Here is a 22,093-nt window from a genome sequence, read left to right as displayed (position 1 = left end):
GCTGCCCAGCAACCCACCTATTTAACCCTAACCCAATAACAGGGCAATTTACAATGACCAATTAACCTACCAACCGGTACGTCTTTGGACTGTGGGAGGAAACCCACACGGTCACAGGGAGAACGGACAGTCCTCTTACTGACGACGCCAGAATTGAACTCTGAACTCCGCCGTCCTGAGCTGAGTAGCATTGCACCATCCGCTATGCTATTGTGGCACCCCCACTGAGTAACCTCACTGACATGCCAGTCATTTGAGATCAGAGGGCCCAGCGCCCAGACTGTGCTTACCACTACACTTGTCACTGCTGCAAATTCCAGCCCTTTGTGAATGACAGCAACTACTTTTAACCGTTACAAACCTTTCCATAATGGGCTGCATTCCCCAGCTGAAGCAGGTGGCAGACAAAGGCAGCTGAAAATAACAGTTTGACAGTAATTTCCTGCATCTTAGCTTGACTGTACTTAGCAGCTGAAGTCAACGATTAGATTTGCTTCAGTTTGTCATATGTACATTCACGAGAATGATCCCTGGAGTGAAAGGGTTAACCGGTGAGTAGCATTTGATGGCCCTGGGTCTGCACTCAGTGTTTAGAAGAATGAGGGGGAAATCTCATTGATACCTGACAAATATTGAAAGACCTGGATAGAGTGGATGTGGAGAGGATGTTTCCAATAGTGGGGAATCCAGGACCAGAGGGCACAGCCTCGGAATAGAAGGATGGAGATGAGGAGGAATTTCTTTAGCCAGAGGGTAGTGAATCTGTGGCATTCGTTGCCACAGATGGCTGTGGAGGCCAAGTCATTGGGTATATTTAAAACAGAGGTTGACAGGAGCTCAACTGGCAAAGGTGTCAAAGATTACGGGCAGAAAGCAGGAGGATGGGGTTGAGATGGGTCACATGTCAGCTATGATGTACTTGATGGGCAAAATGGCTCAATTCTGCTCTTATGTCTGATGGCCTTAATTGAAACATCCAGTGAAATGAGTCATTTGCGTCAAATCAAATCAGTGAGAATTGTGCTGGTCACCCCACAAATGTCGCCACGCTTGCAGCGCCAACATAGCATGCTTACAACTTACTAATTCTATCCCGTACATCTTCGGAATGTGGGAGGAAACCAGAGCACCCGGAGGAAACCCACGGGATCGTGGGGAGTATGTCTAAACTCCTTACAGAGAGCGATGGGATTTGCACCCCGATCACTAACCAAAGGGTCCGTGAAACCCAGACTGGGAACTCTGCTTTAGAGAGTTGCTAAAGTATACTGAAAGAATGGACTGTTCTTCATCAAGTTATGGTATTGCTTTGCACTGCTGTAACTATATGTTATAATTATGTAGCTTTGTCAGTGTTAGTCTTTGGTCTGTCTTGTTTTCTGTGACATCACGCCGGAGAAACATTGTATCATTTCTTAATGCATGTATGCACTTCTAAATGACAATAAAAGAGGACTGAGTGTTCTCATAATCTAAAAAAAAGAATGACGTGGAAGGCGGAAGAATAGTCATGGTACCACACACAAAATGCTGGAGGAATTCAGCAGGTCAGACAGCATCTGGGTGGCACGGACGCATAGTGACTAGCACAACATTTGACACTATCAGTGACTCAGGTTCAATTGCCACCGCTGCCTAAGGAGTTTGTATGTTCGTTTAGGTGCTCTGGTTTCCTCCCACGGTTAGTAGGTCTTGTGATTAGGCTAGGATTAAATTGGCAGACTGCTGGGCAGAGCAGCTCGAAGGGCCTATTCCATACTGTATCTCAATAAATAAGTAACTATATAAATATACCCTAGGGCAGGGAATAAACAGTTGACGTTTTCAGCCAAAACGTCAACAGTTTATTGCTCTCCATGGATGCTGCCTGACCTGCTGAGTTCCTCCAGCATTTTGTATGTGTTACTCTGGATTTCCAGCATCTGTAGAATTTCTGGTGTTTAGGACTTATCATAGTTTAACTGAGTTTGACCATTTGAATTCAACTATGCAAGTCAATCAACTGTTATTTAAGGATCTTATTTCCTACATGGCTGTTAATTCAAGTTGAACATTGATTAGTTAAGATTGTGGGCAGGAGGAGCAGAAATAGGAAATGGATTATTTTATATGGGGTCCATTACAAACACCAAAAAGGTAACAGGTGAAAGGATAATTATGCCACGACCAGAAGAAATGATACAACATATCCAGGGGCAGGAAAACAAAATCACTGAAACATTAACTCAAGGAAACCAAAATAAGTAAGACTGTGTTACTCACCCATTCTAACTTCAGAGCCAAAGTGGACAAGAGCTGCAGGAAATAGGTTTGCCTGAAGCAAAAAGAACAAAGAATTGTGATGTATCTTTACAGATGGCTGTCATTATGTCTTCACTCTTAAGTTAACTGAAACCCAACAACCCAGAGCACCAGTCATGAAGGAGCAGAAATGGATACTAAACAGATTTTCTCTCTCTTTACCGAAACCTGCCAGAACATTTGCAGATCAGTGTTAATGCTGTCCACAGATGCTGAGCTACCACCTTCCAAATTAAGCCGGAGTTAAAGATGAAAAAACAAACAGCACAAAGAAAAAAAAAGGATCATTGATATCATAGTTTTGGGAAAACTAACTTGCCTTTAAATTCATTAAAACATCCTAAAATACCTTGCAACCAGTGCATGCAAGTTCTCACAGTGAATGAGTTAAATGCTACACCTTCTATGCTACTGTTTGAACTGTGCTAGAAATCTCTGCTATTTATCAAATGCTGTATAGCCAGCTGAATATTCACAACTTATAGACTCACCTTCAAGGACTCTACAATTTATGCTCTCAGTATAATTTATTTACTTTTTTAAAGTACTTGCACGATTAGTCTTTGTTTGCACATTGGTCGGTTGAAAGTGTTATTTATAGTTTTTTCACAGATTCTATCATTTATTTTCCTGTGAATGCCTGCAAGAAAATGAATCTCAGTACATGGTGACGTATATGTACTTTGATAATAAATTTACTTTGACCTTTGAATAGGTCAAAGTAAATTTTGAGTTTACTTCTGAAAGATATACCTAATCATCTCTGATTACCTTTATTTATTTGTCACATGTACATTGAAACATGCAGTGAAACGTGTTGCAGGCGTCAATGACCAGCGCAGTCCAAATATGTGCTGGGGGCAGATTGCTTCCGGAGTCCACAACTCACTAACACTAACCCCTACGTCTCCGGAATGTGGAGCACCCGGAGGAAACCCACACAGGCAAGGGAAGAACAGACAAACTCCTTACAGTGGTGGGAATTGAAATCCACATGCTGATCGCTGGCGCAGTAAAGCATTGTGCTAACCACGACGCTAACATGCTGCCGTCTTGGTGACTAAAGTCGGCATTGTTCTATACTTGCAGCACGTATCACTCAGGCACTTAAATGTGATGAGGGGTGATATAAATGGAAGTATTATTTATTCAGACCAACCAGCTGATGACTCTCCCCCTCACCCCCTGCCCACCACTCCCCAGGCATGTCTGAGGCATCTATTCCAGGTCTGCCTTGGGCTGAGATCTAGAATTCAGGAAGAACAACTCATACATTATGTTATGGATGATATAACCCAGAGACACTGAGCAGAAACGATCAAAGCCTGGGTTGGCTGCTCACATCTGGTCCACTGACTTTATCCCTAGCATCCATGCACATGGATAGGCTGCACTGGTTTGCATTTATTTTCTGTGAGATTGAATGCAGGGTCCCGCTCGTCACAAGTTACTCTGATAAAGCTATCGCTGAATGGTTTGTGTGAACAAGGGAGGGACTAGGAATAAATCCTGGGCCAAATTATCCTGGTGAATGGTGATGGTGGGGGTGGGTTTACAACATGAACTTTCCTGATGATCCAAAAGTCAGATGAGCTTCCATCAGCTGTAACTAAAGATGGCATGCAGAGGTCGCTCTGTGCTTTTCAGCTCCAAGCTTCACATTCTTTTGGGTAAGAGTTCTGAATCTTTCATGTGATAGGTTATATCAGTCTGATGATAATCTTATGAACAACATTCCACAGCATCCTCGCCTTTGAATCACATACAAATTAATCAACAGTGTCAGCTCAGTGTCACAAACTTCCCCTTTCTTCAACACCACAAATCACTGAACTTCCTCATGGTCTGAATGTTTAGATTATTAGATGTCCGTTATTTTCGCTGTGTAAATCTTTGGAATGCCGGAATTAATGGGTGGACGGAGATGGGGGGTGCAGAGTGGGTGATGGTAGTGGTGATTGACAGGAGAAAAAGGCTGCATTTCTGTTTTTGCATGAGGCAAACTACAATTAATAACAAATTAAATTATTCTGCATTTTTAATAAATATTAATCTTACGTAGGTTAATTCTGAGTCTGGCAGACCTCCAACTCCCTCCTGCTCTATAGTCCATAGCAATTAAACCTGGTATGAAATCAGAATCAATCAACCTATGTATATAAACTATCTTATTTATTGTGTTTCATTATTATTGTGTTTTTTTGTGCTCCATCAGATCCGGAGTAACAATTATTTCATTCCCCTTTACACTTGTGCACTGGAAATGACATTAAACAATCCTGAATTCCGAAGACTTTGGCAATGCCTGCATTATTTTGGAATATTAAGTGTCCTCAGATAAGTGAAACAAACCAACAGGTAGCAATCAGGATCTCGATTGCTTACCCCCTCATTAAAGGGCATTTCCTGCCAATTAGTTCCCACGCGTTTGTTTTCTGCCCATTTGGCAGAGTGAAGCAGTACAGTGTGAGGCACGAAAAACACCATAATTATTGGCACATCAGTTCCCGTCATAAGCAAGAGCTCTGCATTGTGTGAGTCAGATGCTAGACGCAGCTTGGCACGACTCCTGTCGCACTAAACCTTGTGATTCTCAAAAAGAAAAGAAGAACTTAGGTTTACTCCAACCTGGTTCTTCTAACATCTGGTTTTAAAATAAAGGGACCCCAAAATCTACCCTATACAATCTCTCACCCTCTTGGTGTTGTTGTCAGTGACAAATCTAGTAACAAAAGGAAGCTGTCCGTTTGTAAGACAACTGCATCTTTGTTAGGAATTTAAACCAGGGAATAAATGTTTTGTGAAGTGACGATGGTGCTCCAGACAAGGTTGTCAGGCATAAAGGGCACGCAGAGAAAAGAATAAGTTAACTTACCCATTCTACCACTAATACACAGGATCATCCGTAAGCGCTTCCGTTCCCAGACAGACACAAATAAGATTCCATTGAAATCTCACCAGTGAGTGAGACACTGGTAGGCCGTAAGCTGAGACAAGTGTTCTGAAGAGCCCAGAACAGTCAAGGAAACGTGCTCCTGTGTGAATTCCCTGCCACATCTCCTACTTACCAGAGACCTTGAGTTTCTTATCTCATTTAGTATTACAAATTTGGTTCCATTGTAGAATTAAAGACATACTTGCATTTATATAAACACAAGAGATTCTGCAGATGCTGTGAATTCAGAGCAACACACACACACACACACACACACAATGCTGGAAACGCTCAGCAGGTCAGGCAGCAACTATGGAGAGGGATAAGCAGTCAATGTTTCGGGTTCATCAGGATCGTAAGTCAAGCCAAGGTCCCAATAAAGGGTCTCGGGCCGAAATGTCAGCTGTTTATTCAAATGTCATAGTAAATTTATTATCAAAGTGCATATACGTCACCTTTTACTACCTTGGGATTGATTTCCTTGTGGGCATTCATAGTAAATACAAAAGAAACACAGTAGAATCGATGAAAAAGTGAATACAACAAAGACACCAAACTACCAATGTGTAAATACAAAATAAAAACAAACAAAATGATAATAATAAATAAATAAATAAGCAATAAATATTGAGAAGATGAGATGAGGAATCCTAAAACGTGAGGCTGTAGGTTGTGGGAACATTTCAATGATGGGGCAAGTGAGGTTGGGTGAAGTTATCCCCCTTAGTTCCAGAGCCTGATGGTTGAGAGGTAATAACTGTTCCTGAACCTGGTGGTGTGAGTCCTGAGGCTCCTGTACTTTCTTCCTGATGGCAGCAGCGAGAAGAGAAGAGAGCATGGCCTGGGTGATTGGGGGTGTCCCTGATGATGGATGCTACTTTACTGTGACAGCACTCTCTGTAGATGTGCAAGTCCGTAGGTTGTGGGGACAGTGTAGTGTTGGGGTGAATGGAGCTGAGTGAAGTTATCCCCTCCATAGACGCTGCCTGACCTGCTGAGTTCCTGCAGCATTTTGTGTGTGTTGGTCTGGACTTACACAAAGTTTATGTACCCATGTCAGAGCATTCGAAAACACTTCAGAGTGTAGCAAAGTACTTTCCAAGCACACTCACCATTGTAACAGAAAACTTCGAAGACACTTTTTGCATAGCAAGCTCTCATGTACAACATTCACCAGATCACCAGTAATGTTGCTTCACCAGAACATCAATAATGTTGCTTCAGAGTAAAATATTATTGAGGACAATATCTGATTGATTGAAAAAGTGCAGAAAGAATTTACAAGAAAATCTGCCAGGATCTGAGGACCTGAGTTATAAGGAAAGGTTGAATACGTTAGGATTTTATTCCCGAGAGTGTAGGAGAATGAGGGGAGATTTGATAGAGGTATACAAAATTATTTGGGATTTAAGTAAGGTAAATGCAAGCAGGATTTTTTCACTGAGGTAGGGTGAGACGAGATCCAGAGGAGATGGGTTAACTTTTAATTTTATTTACCTACATTATTTAGCTATGTAATGCAGTGTAGACCCGGCCAGACCCTCGAGCCATGCTGCCCCAGGAACGCCACTACCCCGATTAACCCTAACCTAATCACAGGACAATTTATAATGGCTAATTAACCTTCCCGGCACATCTTTGGACTGTGGGAGGAAACCAGAACACCTGGGGAAAACCTATCCATTCCACAGGGAGGATGTACAGATTTTCCTTACAAAATGACGCCGGAATTGAGCTATTGAATTCCAGAACACCCCGAGCTGTAATAGTGTCATGCTAGCTGCTGAGCTGGTGAAAGGTGAACATTTAAGTTCAGCCTGATGGGGTACTCCTTCACTGAGTGCAAGTGTGGAACGAGCTATGAGCAAGAGAAGTTTGGATAAGTACATTGATGGGAATGGAATGAAGGGCTATAGTTCAGATGCAGGTCAACAGGACAAGGCAGATTAATAATTTGCCGTGGACTAGATGGGCCGAATGGTCTACTTGGAAAGAAACATAGAAAGCCTACAGCATAATACAGGCCCTTCGGCCCACAATGCTGTGCTCAACATGTACTTACTTCAGAAGTTACCTAGGGTTATCCATAGCCCTCTATTTTTCTAAACTCTAGGGTACGTATCCAGGAGCCTTTTGAAAGTCCCTATTGTATCCACCTCCACCACAGTCGCCAGGCACCCATTTCACGCACTCACCACTCTCTGAGTAAAAAACTTAACTCTGACATCTCCTCTGTAACTACTTCTAAGCATCTTAAAACTGTGCCCTCTCGTGTTAGCCATTTCAGCCCTGAGAAAAAGCCTCTGACTATCCACATGATCAATGTCTCTCATCATCTTATACACCTCTATCAGGTCACCTCTCATCCTCCATCGCTCCAAGGAGAAAAGGCCAAGTTCACTCAATCTATTCTCATAAGGCATGCTCCCCAATACAGGCAACATCCTTGTAAATCTCCTCTGCACCACTTCTATAGTTTCCATATCCTTCCTGTAGTGAGGTGACCAGAACTGAGCACAGTACTCCAAGTAGGGTCTGACCAGGGTCCTATATTGCTGTAACATTACCTCTCAGCTCTTGAACTCAATCCTACGGTTGATGAAGGCCAATGCACCATATGCCTTTTTAACCACACAGTCAACCTGCGCAGCAGCTTTGAATGTCCTATGGACTCGGACCCCAAGATCCCTCTGATCCTCCACACTGCCAAGAGTTTTACCATTAATACTATGTTCTGCCATCACATTTGACCTACCAAAATGAACCACCTCACACTATCTGGGTTGAACTCCATCTGCACTTCTCAGCCCAGTTTTGCATCCTATCAGTGTCCTGCTGTAACCTCTGACAGCCTTCCACACTTATCCACAACATCCCCAACCTTTGTGTCATCAGCAAATTTACCAATCCATCCCTCCACTTCCTCATCCAGGTCATTTATAAAAATCACGAAGCGAAGGGGTTCCAGAACAGATCCCTGAGGCACACCACTGGTCACCAACCTGCCTGCAGAATATGAAACATCTACAACCACTCTTTGCCTTCTGTGGGCAAGCCAATTCTGGATCCACAAAGCAATATCCCCTTGGATCCCATACCTCCTTACTTTCTCAATAAGCCTTGCATAGGGTAGCTTATCAAATGCTTCGCTGAAATCCATAAACACTACATCTACTGCTCTACCTTCATCAATGTGTTTAGTCACATCCTCAAAAAATTCAATCAGGCTCATTAGGCACAACCTGCCTTTGACAAAGCCATGCTGACTATTCTTAATCATATTATGCCTCTCCAAATGTTCATAAGTCCTGCCTCTCAGGATCTTCTCCATCAACTTATCAACCACTGAAGTAAGACTCACCGGTTTATAATTTCCTGGGCTATCTCTACTCCCTTTCTTGAATGAGGGAACAACATCTGCAACCCTCCAATCTTCCGGAACCTCTTCTGTCCCCATTGATGATGTGAAGATCATCGCCAGAGGCTCAGCAATCTCCTTCCTCGCCTCCCACAGTAGCCTGGGGTATATATCATCTGGTCCCGGTGAATTATCCAACTTGATGCTTTCCAAAAGCTCCAGCACATCCTCTTTCTTAATGTCTATATGCTCAAGCTTTTCAGTCTGCTGTAAGTCGTCCCTGAAATCGCCAAGGTCTTTTTCCGTAGTGAGTACTGAAGCAAAGTATTCATTAAGTAGCTCTGCTATCTCCTCCTGTTCTATACACACTTTTCCACTGTCACACTTGATTGGTCCAATTCTCTTACATCTTATTCTCTTGCTCTTCACATACTTGTAGAATGCCTTGGAGTTTTCCTTAATCCTGCTCGCCAAGGCCTTCTCATGGCCCTTTCTGACTCTCCTAATTTCATTCTTAAGTTCCTTCCTGCTAGCCTTATAATTTTCTAGATCTCTATAATTACCAAGTTTTTTTAACCTTTCGTAAGCTTTTCTTCTTGACTAGATTTTCAACAGCCTTTATACACTACGGTTCCTGTACCTGACCATCTTTTCCCTGTCTCACTGGAACATACCTATGTGGAATGCTACACAAATATCCCCTGAATATTTGCCACATTTCTGCCGTACATTTCCCTGAGAACATCTGTTCCCAATTTACGCATCCAAGTTCCTGCCTGACAGCTTCATATTTCTCCTTACTCCAATTAAACGTTTTCCTAACTTGTCTGTTCCTATCCCTCTCCAATGCTATGGTAAAGGAGATAGAATTGTGATCATTATCTCCAAAATCTCTCCCACTGAGAGACCTGACACCTGACGAGGTTCATTTCCCAATACCAGATCAAGTATAGCCTCTCCGCTTGTAGACTTATCTACATACTGTGTCAGGAAACCTTCCTGAACATACCTAACAAACTCCACCCCATCTAAACCCCTTGCTCTAGGGAGCTGCCGATCAGTATTGGGAAAATTAAAATCCCCCATCATGCCAATCCTGTTATTATTGCACTGTTCCAGAATCTGTCTCCCTAACTGCACCTCGATGTCCCTGTTACTATTGGGTGGTCTATAAAAAACACCCAGTAGAGTTATTGACCCCTTCCTGTTTCTAACTTCCACCCACAGAGACTCAGTAGACAATCCCTCCATGACTTCCTCCTTTTCTGCAGCCATGACACTATTTCTGATCAGCAGTGCCACGCCCCCACCTCTTTTTTTTTGGCACGTGTCTGCGTGTGTGCGAGTTTGTGCGTGCGTCCGTGATGATGTCTTTTTCATGGCTTTTACAAAGCGCAGAGCGAGAGAGAGACTGTGTGGCGGGCCACTCCTCACACAGACATTTTGCAGTATTTTTCCCTTTATTTTACGAGGTCGAGTTGCGATCTCGACTCTCAACCCGGCGCGGATGGAAAGCGTACTCGGGAGCAGCCCCGACTGGTTTCGAACCCGGGAACCTCTGCTCCCGGGTCTGGCGCTGATGTCATTGCGCCACCAGCTGGCCCTGCCCTCTTGCCTCTTTTATCCTTTCTGAAACATCTAAAGCCTAGCACTTTCAGTAGCCATTCCTGCCCCTGAGCCATCCAAATCTCTGCAATGGCCACAACATCATTGCTCCAAGTACTGATCCACACTCTAAGCTCATCCACTTTGTTCCTGATACTCCTTGCATTAAAATAAACACATCTCAAACCATCAGTCTGAGTGCGTCCCTTCTCTATCACCTGCCTATCCTCCCTCTCACACTGTCTGCAAGCTTTCTCGATTAGTGAGCCAACCGCCCCTTCCTCCGTCTCTTCAGTTTGGTTCCCACCTCCCAGCAATTCTAGTTTAAACTCTCCCCAATAGCCTTAGCAACCTCCCTGCCAGGATATTGGTCCTGCTCAGATTCAAGTGCAACCCGTCCTTTTTGTACAGGTCACGCCTGTCCCAAAAGAGGTCCCAATGATCCAGAAAATCTGAATCCCTGCCCCCTGATTCAAACCCTCAGCCACACATTTATCCTCCACCTCACTCTATTCCTATACTCACTGTTGCGTAGCACAGGCAGTAATCCCGAGATTACTACCTTTGCAGTCCTGCTTCTCAACTTCCTTCCTAACTCCCTGTAGTCTGTTTTCAGGACCTCCTCCCTTTTCCTGCCTATGTCATTGGTACCAATATACACCACGACCTCTGGCTGTTCACCTTCTCACTTCAGGATATCGTGGACACGATCAGAAACATCCCAGACCCTCGCATCTGGGAGGCAAACTACCATCGGTGTTTCTTTTTTGCGTCCACAGAATTGCCTGTCTGACACCCTAACTATAGAGTTCCCTATCACTGCTGCCATCCTCTTCCTTTCTCTACCCTTCTGACCCACAGGGTCAGACACTGAGACAGAGGCGCAGCCACTATTGCTTCCCCCAGGTAGGATCCCCCCCCCCCAACAGCACTCAAACAGGAGTACTTATTGTTAAGGGGGACAGCCATAGCGGTACTCTCTAGTATTTGACTCCTGTCCTTCCCTGTCCTGACTGTTACCCACTTATCAGTCTCCCAAGGCCCCGGTGTGACTACTTGCCTGTAGCTCCACTCTATCACCTCCTCACTTTCCCTGACCAGATGAACGTCATCAAGCTGCATCTCCGGTTCCCTAACCCGGTCCCTAAGGAACTGCAGCTCAACACAAGTGGTGCAGGTGTGGCTGTCCGGGAGGCTGGGAGTCTCCCAGACACCCCACATCCGACACCCAGTACAGAACACCGGCCTCACAGACATACTTCCTATTCCTATTCTTCACAAGTAACTTACCTCCCCTCGACCTGTTATTGCCGAAGCCCAGTTGAGACAAAGCCCTCTTACTCTGACTCACTCTACTCCGGCGCCCGCTCTATAAAGCTGGCTTCTTTTTAAAATTTTTCCCTCCGGTCTAACTCGCTGATGTCCACACGCCTGCCTGGATCAAACCGCTGAGGAAAAACTGCACTCCTTTAAAATTTTTCCCGCCAGCCTAACTCGCTGACGTCCACACACCTGCTCAGTCGTGTCTCAATCAAACCACTGAAGGAAAAAAAAACATTTCTGTGCTGCAGTGCTCAATGATTTTTATGACACTAGGTATAATTACCTTTCTCATTAAAATAATGTCATGGGATCTCTTCTACACACCCCTAAATGTAGAGGGGATTATGGTTAACAATCACACTGAAATGACCATAAGATGTAGGAACAGTATCAGGGCACTCGGCTTGTCGAGGCTGCTCTGCCATTCCATCCTGGCTGATTTATTATCTCTCTCAACCCCATTCTCCTGCCTTCTCCCCGTAACCTTTGACACCCTGACTAATCAAAAACCTATCAATCTCCGCTTTAAATATATCCAACAGCCGGGCCTCAATAGCCGTCAGTTCCCAGAACATTACGGAGGGAGTGCTGTCCTGTTGCACATTTCAGAAGAGTCCTTTCTGTTTGCTGAAGTGGATATTAAATAAAAAAACCTGGCCCCTAATTTGAAGGGAAACAGAAGAGTTTCTACTGGTGGAATGCTGCCTACAATGTAGAGCTGACCTGCAAGGAGGTATCTCCAATAAGTGTTTATTAAAATTTGAATATTAAGACATAGATTAATTACATAGTTTAATTATCAATCACACATGACTCGTGGAGTATGTAAGATGATAAGTGGGTAGCTAGCACCTTTATGTGACAAAGGATTGGAAGATGTTGAACTCTTGTAGGTTAAAAAACTGCAAGGGTAAAAGGACCCTGATGGCAGTTATATAAAGGCATCCGTTAGTCTTGTGAGACCATGGAACTGCGCCTGGAAAGCCTTCATTCTCCAGGGCGCAGGCCTGGGCAAGGTTGTATGAAAGACCAGCAGTTGCCCATGCTGCAAGTCTCCCCTCTCCACGACACCAATGTTGTCCAAGGGAAGGGCATTAGGACCCATACAGCTTGGCACCAGTGTCGTCGCAGAGCAATGTGTGATTAAGTGCCTTGCTCAAGGACACAACACGTTCCCTTGGCTGGGGCTCGAACTCACGACCTTCAGGTCACTAGTCCAATGCCTTAACCACTTGGCCACGTGCCCACACAGTTACATACAGGCCTCCAAACAGTAGCTGGGATGTGGACCACAGATTACAACGGGAACGGGAAAAAGCATGTCAAAAGAGCAAAATTATGATAGTCATGGGAAATTTTAACATGCATTTTTGAATGCGTACGAGGTGGCTTTTTGAAGTCGTTTTTCATTGAGCCTATTAAGGGATCAGCTATACTGGATTAGGTGCTATGTAATGAACTGGAGGCAATTAGTGAGCTTAAGGTAAAGGAACCCTTAGGAGACAGTGATCACAATATGATTGAGTTTAACTTGAAATGTGATAGGGAGAAAGTAAAGTTTGATGTAGTAGTATTTCAGTGGAATAAAGGAAATTACAGTGGTAAGAGAGAGGAGTTGGCCAAAGTAAAATGGAAGGAGATGCTGGCAGTAAGGACAGTAGAGCAGCAACAACTTGAGTTTCTGGGAAAAATGAGGAAGGTGCAGGATACATGTATTCAAAAAACAAAGGAATACTCAAATGGCAAAATATTACAATCACGGCTGACAAGGGAAGTCAAAGCTAATATAACAGCAAAAGAGAGGACATACAACAAAGCAAAAATTAGCAGAAAGATAGAGGATTGGGAAGCTTTTAAAAACCTACAGAGAGCACTAAAAGAATCATTAGGAGGGAAAAGATGAAATATGAAAGCAAGCTAGCAAACAATATCAAGGTGGATTGAAAAAGCTTTTTCAAGTATATAAAAAATAAAAGAGAGATGAGAGTGGATATAGGACCGCTAGAAAATGAGGCCAGAGAAATAATAATGGGGTCAAGGAGATGACAGATGAATTAAATTAGTATTTTGCATCAGTCTTCACTGTGGAAGACCCAGGCAGTGTGCCAGATGTTGAAGGGTGTGAGGGAATAGAAGTGAGTGCGATTACTATGACAAGGGAGAAGGTGCTCTAAATGCTGAAAGACCTAAAGGTACATAAGTCACCCAGATCAGATGAACTGCACCCTAGGGTTCAGAAAGAGGTAGCCATAGAGATGGTGGAGACATTTGTAATGATCTTTCAAGAATGGAGGGAGGAGGCAAAAAGGAAATTATAGTCCAGTTAGCCTGACCTCAGTGGTTGGGAAGATACTGGAGTCAATTTTTAAGGATGAGGTTATGAAGTACTTGGTGACACAGGACAAGATAGGACAAAGTCAGCATGGTCTCCTTAAGGAAAATCTTGTCTGACGAACCAGTTGGAATTCTTTGAGGAGATTGCAAGTAGGATAGATAAAGGGGATGCAGTGGATGTTGTATATTTGGATTTCAGAAGACCTTTGACAAGGTGCCACACATGAGACAGCTTACCAAGTTAAGAGCCTGCAGTAGTACAATAAAGTTACTAGCATGGTTAGGGCATTGGCTGATTGGTAGGGGGCAGCGAGTGGGAATAAAAGGATCCTTTTCTGCTTGGCTGCCAGTGACTAGTGGTGTTCCACAGGGGCTGGTGTTGGGACCATTTATTTTTATACTGTATATCAATGATTTAGATGATGGAATAGATGGTTTTGTTGCCAAGTTTGCAGATGATACAAAGATTGGTGGAGGGGCAGGTAGTGTTGAGGAAACAGGAAGGCTGAAGAAGAACTTAGACAGATTAGGAGAATGGGCAAGAAAGAGGCAAATGAAATACAATGTTGGAAAATGCATGGTCATGCACTTTGGAAGAAGAAATAAATGTGCGGACTATTTTCTAAACGGGGAGAAAATCCAAAAATTTGTGATGGAAAGGGACTTTGGTGTCCTTATGCAGAACACCCTAAAGATTAACTTGCAGGTTGAGTCAGTGGTGAGGAAGGCAAATACCATGTTAGTATTCATTTCAAGAGGTCTTGAATACAAGAGCAGGGAAATCACGCTGAGGCTTTATAAGGCGCTGTTGAGGTCTTAATTTGAGTTTGGTGAACAGTTTTGGGCTCCTTATCTAAGAAACGATGTGCTGTCATTGGAGAGGGTTCAGATGAGGTTCACAAGGTTGATTCCAGGAATGAAATGGTTATCACATGAGGAATGTTTGATGGCTCTGGGCCTGTACTCGCCGAAATTTAAAAGGATAAGGGGGATCTCATTGCAAACTTTTGAACATTGAAAGGCCTAGATAGAGTAGATGTGGAAAGGATGTTTCCCATGGTGGGAGAGTCTAGGACTAGAGGACTAGAGGGAGGGAACAGCCTCAGGATAGAGGGGCGTTCTTTTAAAACAGAGAAGCAGAGACGTTTCTTTAGCAAGAGGGTGATGAATTTGTGGAATTTGTTATCACATGCAGTTGCGGCGGCCAGGTCGTTGGGTGTACTTAAGGCAGTAATTGATAGGTTCTTGATTGGCTACAACATCAAAGGTTAAGGGGAGAAAGCTCGGGAGTGGGGCTGAGGAGGGGACAAAAGGATCAGCCATGATTGAATGGTGGAGCAGACTCGATGGGCCAAATGGCCTAATTCTGCTCCTATATCTTATGGTCTTTATCCCAGGGTGGTAATGGCTAATATGAGACGGCATCATTTTAAGGTGATTTGTGGAACGTAAGGGGGTAGGTTTATTACAGAGACTGGTGAGTGCATTTAACACACTGCCACTAATGCCAGTAGAGGCACAGGCAGATACATTAGGGACATTTGAGAGGATCTTCAATAATGCAGTTCCCTCTCGATAACGGTCTGGAGTTTGGGTGTGGATTGTTATGGCAGCTGAACCATCAGCTTTCTGACTTGAGAGGAAAGGTGCTAGAGGGTGTGTTGTCACGAATGATGCGTTGCTGCAAATGACGTGTCATTCTGAATCATGTGGCATTTCCACTGCTGTGAAAGCAGTGTGAAATTTTACTGGAATCTGAAGCCGAGTTAGAAATGTCAGGTACTGGCCTTATCGAGGCAATGAAGCCCGAGGGCGAGCACCAACTCGAGGCCTGGATGATTTAAGCACCAGGCCAGACTGAAACGTGTTGGGGTCGGAAACGAGAGACCGGCTGGTTCAGCTCGCTGCTCCATGGGGTTTGCCGGACTTGCTGGATTCTATGGATTTCTGGGTCGGCTGCAGTGATGCCTGGATTTGGGAACTTCAGTTCTGAATGCTGTTTGCTTGCGTTATTATTCGCACGATTTGTTTTTGTCCCTCTCTCTCTGCACATTCAGTGTTTGATAGTATTCTTATGTTTTTAACAGGTTCTTTGTTTCATGGCTGCCTGGAAGGACACGAATCTCAAGGTTGTATAAAGTATATATACTTTGATAATAAATGTACTTTGAACTTTGAAACTGCTTTCAGCAACCTGGTCCCAAAGCCCTAATTTGAAACTGAAATTGAAAATCATCTCCCAATACTGTTAGCTTGTTAAATTTTAACCCCTTAAGAGACAGCTTAATGCAACAGAATTCAGTCCGAAATGTGTCGCTTAGTATTGCTAACACATCAATAAACCTGTACTAATTTTAACTGTAAGAGATATGAAGTTCTGAAGGGCCAGACAAAAGATCATTCTTCATTGGTTTCTGTTCAACCACAATGGAAGGTGAATTTATCACTTGTATCGAATCTGAGTTGGTTAAACTGAACCTATTATAAACACCACCCCCAATAAATTACAATGTAAATAACGATTTCTTCAATTCCTTGGTGTTTTCTCCCCCCTATTGAAATTAGATCAGGATCTTTAGAAGTTATGAATAGTAATCTGAGGGACATGAAAAGGCAGTCTACCTTTTCCAAAAGAAAGCGCAGTGAGGCTATTAAAAAAACTTCATGCTGTTTTAAAAGTTTCTTCCCCCAGTTAATCTCATCAGCCTTTATATTTATCCCCTCACCCCCTCTATCTATTACCACCCCCCCATCAATACACTGCACTGAAAACACTTAAAACCACTATTTATAATACTGTTTACTTTCTAAATACATGCAGGTATTTGTGTATTTAAGCACATTGTATTCCATATCCGTACTTTAACCTTAACTTTATTTTTTTACCTTATTCTTTATAATAGAATATTATTTTTTATTGCATGTCACACTCCAGAGCAAATTCCTAATACATGTAAATGGCGAAAAGAACTGATCCATGATCTTTGAAACATTTTGTAAGGGTGAGTCCAGGTGAACTCAGCAGCTGAAAGAAACTGGGGGCTTAGGCCCTGGCAGTACTGGTTAGAAGGTGGGGGGACTGGAATTACATCAATTATTTGATTTTATTGGATGTTGATAATTAAAGTAGGGAATGGAGATATGCGATTAAAATCATTTGGAGTGAAATGCAATAAGAACATTTGAGAATCACTCACCCAAGGCAGCAGAGAAGAGTGTGGTATGGGAAGAATTTAAAGGAATCCTTCTTAATGTATGTAAAAATCTCTAAAGCTCTCAAAAAGGTAAAGTGGATATATATTTCATAAAAATTTCAAATGATCAAACACATCCTCAGTATTTTTTCTTCCCTCTCTTTTGTACATTACTTATTTAATTTAGTTTATATATATTTTTTTCATTGTAATTTATATTTTTATTACTATGTATTGCAATGTACTGTTGGCGCTAAACAAGAAATTTCACGACACACAGTACTGTGCAAAGGTCTCCAGCACATATACGGTATATAGCTAAGGTGCCTGAGACTTTTGCACAGTACTGTATTTGTCACCATGGAGCAGAGAACAGGTTTGTAATTCTGGCAGGAGCAAAGGATGTTTGGAATGGCCAAGGGTGCAGATACACCCAGACCTGAGACATCGGGCAAGGTGACTTGATTCCAAACAATTGGTTTATCGATAATTACAGAATGTCTCTCTGGTGCTTCCCGCTCTCTCGTCTCTCCCCTCCCCTTTTCCCAACCATGATTCCCCTCTCACTCTCAGTTCTCAATACAGACCCATAACAGAATCAGGTTTATCATCACTCACATATGTCATAAAATTTGTTTTTTATTGCAGCAGAGGAAAGTGCAACACATAAAATTACTACAGTACTGTGCAAAAATCTTAGGCACCCTAGCTATATGCATGTGCCCAAGACTTTTGCACAATACTGTATGTTGGTGATATAAACTGGGTTCTGATTCCGACATCCGGATGATCCTCTCTGCAATTCTGGGCAGCCTGAAACCTGACATAAATGATGCTGGTAATAAAGCAGGAGAGGGGAGCATATTATAGGAAACTCTTTCATCCAAGCACATTGTTGCAGGCTGACAAGTGTCACACAGCAGGTCACTTTCTGTTGCTTAGCAAATAATGAGATGATTTGTCTTACAAGACAGATATGGTTACAGGATTATGAAAATATAAATCACATTTTCACATGTGTGAATTTATAATTACTCAGCTGTGGAGCACGGCTACTTCTGTTGGGTATTTTTAGGACGAGAGTTATTGCTGTAGAGTGGGGGACTACCTCCAGGTGACCCATGGTCAGAGTGACATGTTTGTCACTGGACCACTCTGCTGTCTCCAGGCATTTCAGTTAAAGTCACAGGCTTTCTGAGAACAAAATCGTGTCCAGGAGGTGTTGGCTTCCAGGGCAATCCTTTGTCTTTCTTTCAAATACACATAAAATTCTGGAGTCAGAGTTTCAGATCCTGATGAAGGGTCCCAGCCTGAGACATCGGCTATTTATTCCCCTCCGCAGGTGCTGCCTGACTTGCCAAGTTCTTCAGGCATTTTGTGTGTGTTGCTCAAGATTTCCAGCATCTGCAGATCTTCAGAATCTCTTGTGTTTAGCTCTTCCATAATTATTTTATAAAGCGATATCACATTGAATACCCGCTTACATAAATCCAGTGGGGAAAAATCATACTAAAATATCTAAAGAAATTATTTTGGTTAGCAGTGAATTTAGCTTAATCTGATTGCCACAATTAGATTCTGAGCAGACTAAAAGCAAGAAGGAACCTTTTCTTTGCTTAGTGTGACTAGTAGATAACATGATAGTTTGCTTAGCATAAACTGACATGAAGTCAAGAGGGAGACTTATTCTTCATCCTTGGCGATGCTCAGAGCTGTGAGAGAGTGGATGACAGATAGACTACAGACCGTATGTACTTAAAAAATATAAAATGCTGGTAAAGAACTATCCCCAACAGTCTTTTTCTCCCCAGCATTTGACCTGTAATGTTAACTCTGTTTCTCTTTCCAGAATTGCAGCTGAACTTTATTTATTTATTGAGATACACTGCGGAATAGGCTCTTCTCTTCCTTTGAGCCGGGCAGCCCAGCAACCCCCGATTTAACCCTAACATAATTACAGGACAATTTACTATGACCAATTAGCCTACCAACCAGTACATCTTTGGACTATGGAGGAAACTGGAGCACCCGGAGGAAACCCATGCGGTCATGAGGAGAACATACGCTTCTTACAGGGAGTAGCGGAAACTTGCTGAGTATTTCCAACATTTATGTTTTTCTTTTAGATTTCCAGCAGTTTCTTTGATTTTTGTTTTTGATGGTAAATTCTGTACCTTACTAGGTTTCTCAGTGTGCTCCTCTGACAGGTGCACTTAGAACTGATGTGGATATACAAATGCTCGGAGGGTTGGTGGTCATGATACAATTCATGCCAAAACACCAGGAGAATCGACAAAAAAATGCTTAAGATTTCAAGACCTTACAATAAGCAGACACGGCATTAATTTATCTTTCTGTCTAAAGGGGCAGCACATGTTTGCATGATGAATCAGGACTGGGATTTCCCATGTGGACAGGTTACTAACATCCCACACACCCAAAAGACAATTTACAGAGATTGGGTATCAGCCAGTAAGCGGGCAGCCCTGGGGCTTTTGATGTTGACAGGAAGTATCCGTACAAATTGAGAACAGTTTCAAACAGTAAATACATGTCATCGGAGGATGAGAGCAGACATTCCTACTCAAGCCAGTGCTTAAGAAATTCCAACTGAGATTGTTATTCTCAGAAAGATTCTGACCTAAAGGACGATGGATGCCTATGTTACTAAGGAGTAAGCTGTTGAATTGGTTTAGTTTTGCACTGGATATAAAGTGGAAAAGTAAAATATGCTCCTGGCTTAAACCTGGAAACACAGGAGGGATACCAGGTGTAGATGAAGCTCTGCATAAAGGCACATTCTATAATTTCTGTCTTTCAAATGAAACATTAAATCAAGGGCCCTATGTTCTCAGGTAAATCATTACTATTCTGAAGAGCATAGGACTTATCCTCCGACTTCTGGCCAACATATAAAATGGAAAGTGATATTGTACCTAATACAATAATTTGAATTGTACATTAATTGTACCTAATACAATAACTTGCACACACACACAAAAAAATCTATGAAGTCATCATGAATATTAACAATTCTACACATCATAACACCCACTTTCTCAACCCTGTCAAAGATCTCTGCTTGAAAAACATTTTGTAAAGATATTTAAAAAATGCATGGACTAAAAGCTCCATTACCTTTCTATGATGTAACCTTTAGATCTTCCTGTCCTGTGTCTCCCTGTAATTTCTCCCCACTGTACCTTGCTTGTAAACTGTTAGCGGAATTTAAAACCGCAACATTTTACCAGTCTTCAGCAATAGTTACTGAGTAGAGTTAAAAGGAAATAGAAAATGATACTGCTGAAGGAATGTTGTAATCTGATTTTACTTTGCTTCGATAATGTTAATGCGCTTCTGAAAAGGTTAAGCCTGCACATTAAAAATGCTACTGCCCAGTGTTAGTGTTGTTTATTTAATCAATCTCCTTCCAAAATATCTTGCAAATCCTCCTGAGTAGGTAGAGCTCCAAATGTGGTGAAAGATTTCTTTCTTACTTCTCCATTTGATGCTTATGGATTTGGGCTGTTTGTAATTAAAACCACTTGCTGCTGCTATCTTTGCTCTTTGCATGGCTCAGAGATCAAACAAAGCAGCAATTGCTAGACACCAGGTTTTAAAAAAACATGTAAGGGTAAGGAATATTTCCAGCATGAATAAGACCCATTGATTGTATTTTAAATTAGTACGACAAATATAATGGCAGTGTCCACTGTGCATCCTTCCGTACCAAATCATTTAGTCAGGACGGCAAGTTTTGTTTTAATATATAAATAACTACAGGGCAAAGTCAGCCCCTTGATGTTCTCACCCACACCTAAAGTATGTGTGTTTCACTGACACGGTGAGCAATGGCCATCTTTCGCAGTTCTCCAACCATGCATATGTTTTCCATCAAACAACATCTGCATAGGAAAGCTTTACTGACGTTTTCTGAAGTTAAGTAGAGAAGACACTGTGTTCTAGTCTTCTGATTGGAAACCCTGCTTATAATTGTACAACCTGATAAAACAGCATCTGATGCTTAAATTTGCCAATCAGAAAAGCCAGAGCAAGGAGCAGAAAATTTGAATCTGCCTTTTGTATTACACGTCTTCATCCTTTGTCAACCAGCACCCACCACAGATTTGATGAAAGTAGTCCTAGAATCAGGATATGGGCAGCATCTTCTTTGCTTTCAGCAGTTTATTACACTGGACTCCAAAACGAAACAGGAGACTGTAACCCAAACACCTATCAAACACTAAATCCATGACTTGACAATACAGAGTGTAATTTAAAAATATGCAGATTACACACAGCTTGATAATATCTTAAACACTGGGGTGATAAGCAATAGACAGAAAAAGACAAAATGAATTGATGCATGTCAACAGAAGTTAAATGGAGTGAACTAAAAGGGAAGTAGAGGAGATGTAATGTGAACTCAACAGTGCATTTTTAAGGAGGCTTAGTGATCTCTCAGGATGCATGCGTGCAAATCTTTGAAGATAGCAAACTAGGTAAGAAAATGGTTGTTAAATTTCACAAAACCCTGGACAGATCTCAGAGGAACCTGTTCAATTCTAAGCATCACACAAGAGGATGCCCATCAAAGTCTTAATGAAGGTAGGAAAAGTAATTTGCTACAATGGCAGGGACAAGGGGCTTTCTTATACCTACACACAGAGATCATAAATGCTGGGATTTTTTTTTACATCAGAAGAGCAGAGGAGTCTGATATGTTTTGATAGAATACAGAGACGTTGCTATTAAAGTGCTAAGGAGGGCCCACTGCAGCGGATCGAGAAAAGCTGCAGACAGCAGCAAATTCCGTCAGCTCCATCATGGGCACTAACCTCCCCAGCATCAACAACATCTTCAAAAGGTAGTATCTCAAAAAAGCGGCATCTATCGTTAAGGACCCCATCACACAGGACATGCCCTCTTCTCATTCCTACCATCACAGAAGAAGCACAGAAGCCTCAAGGCATACACTCGCTGTTTTTGGTGCAGCTCCTTCCCCATTGCCATCAGATTCCTGAACAGACAATGCGCCCAGGA

General features: G+C 42.5%; 1 protein-coding gene across 1 annotated transcript in view; it reads right to left on the bottom strand.

Moving 5' to 3' along the window:
- The window catches only part of aspscr1 (ASPSCR1 tether for SLC2A4, UBX domain containing), a 313,012-nt gene that overhangs the window by 22,148 nt on the left and 268,771 nt on the right, over positions 1-22,093 (bottom strand). Inside the window, exon 14 of the mRNA XM_063030554.1 lies at positions 2,263-2,314. Within this exon, the coding sequence (XP_062886624.1) occupies positions 2,263-2,314 (52 nt within the window). The remainder of the gene's footprint in view (positions 1-2,262; positions 2,315-22,093) is intronic.

This window comes from Mobula hypostoma, chromosome 22, assembly GCF_963921235.1.
Source record: "Mobula hypostoma chromosome 22, sMobHyp1.1, whole genome shotgun sequence".
In the NCBI taxonomy this organism is placed as follows: Eukaryota; Metazoa; Chordata; class Chondrichthyes; order Myliobatiformes; family Myliobatidae; genus Mobula; species Mobula hypostoma.
Note: the sequence above shows the minus strand (reverse complement) of the source record. Positions and strands in the feature narration are given on the sequence as shown.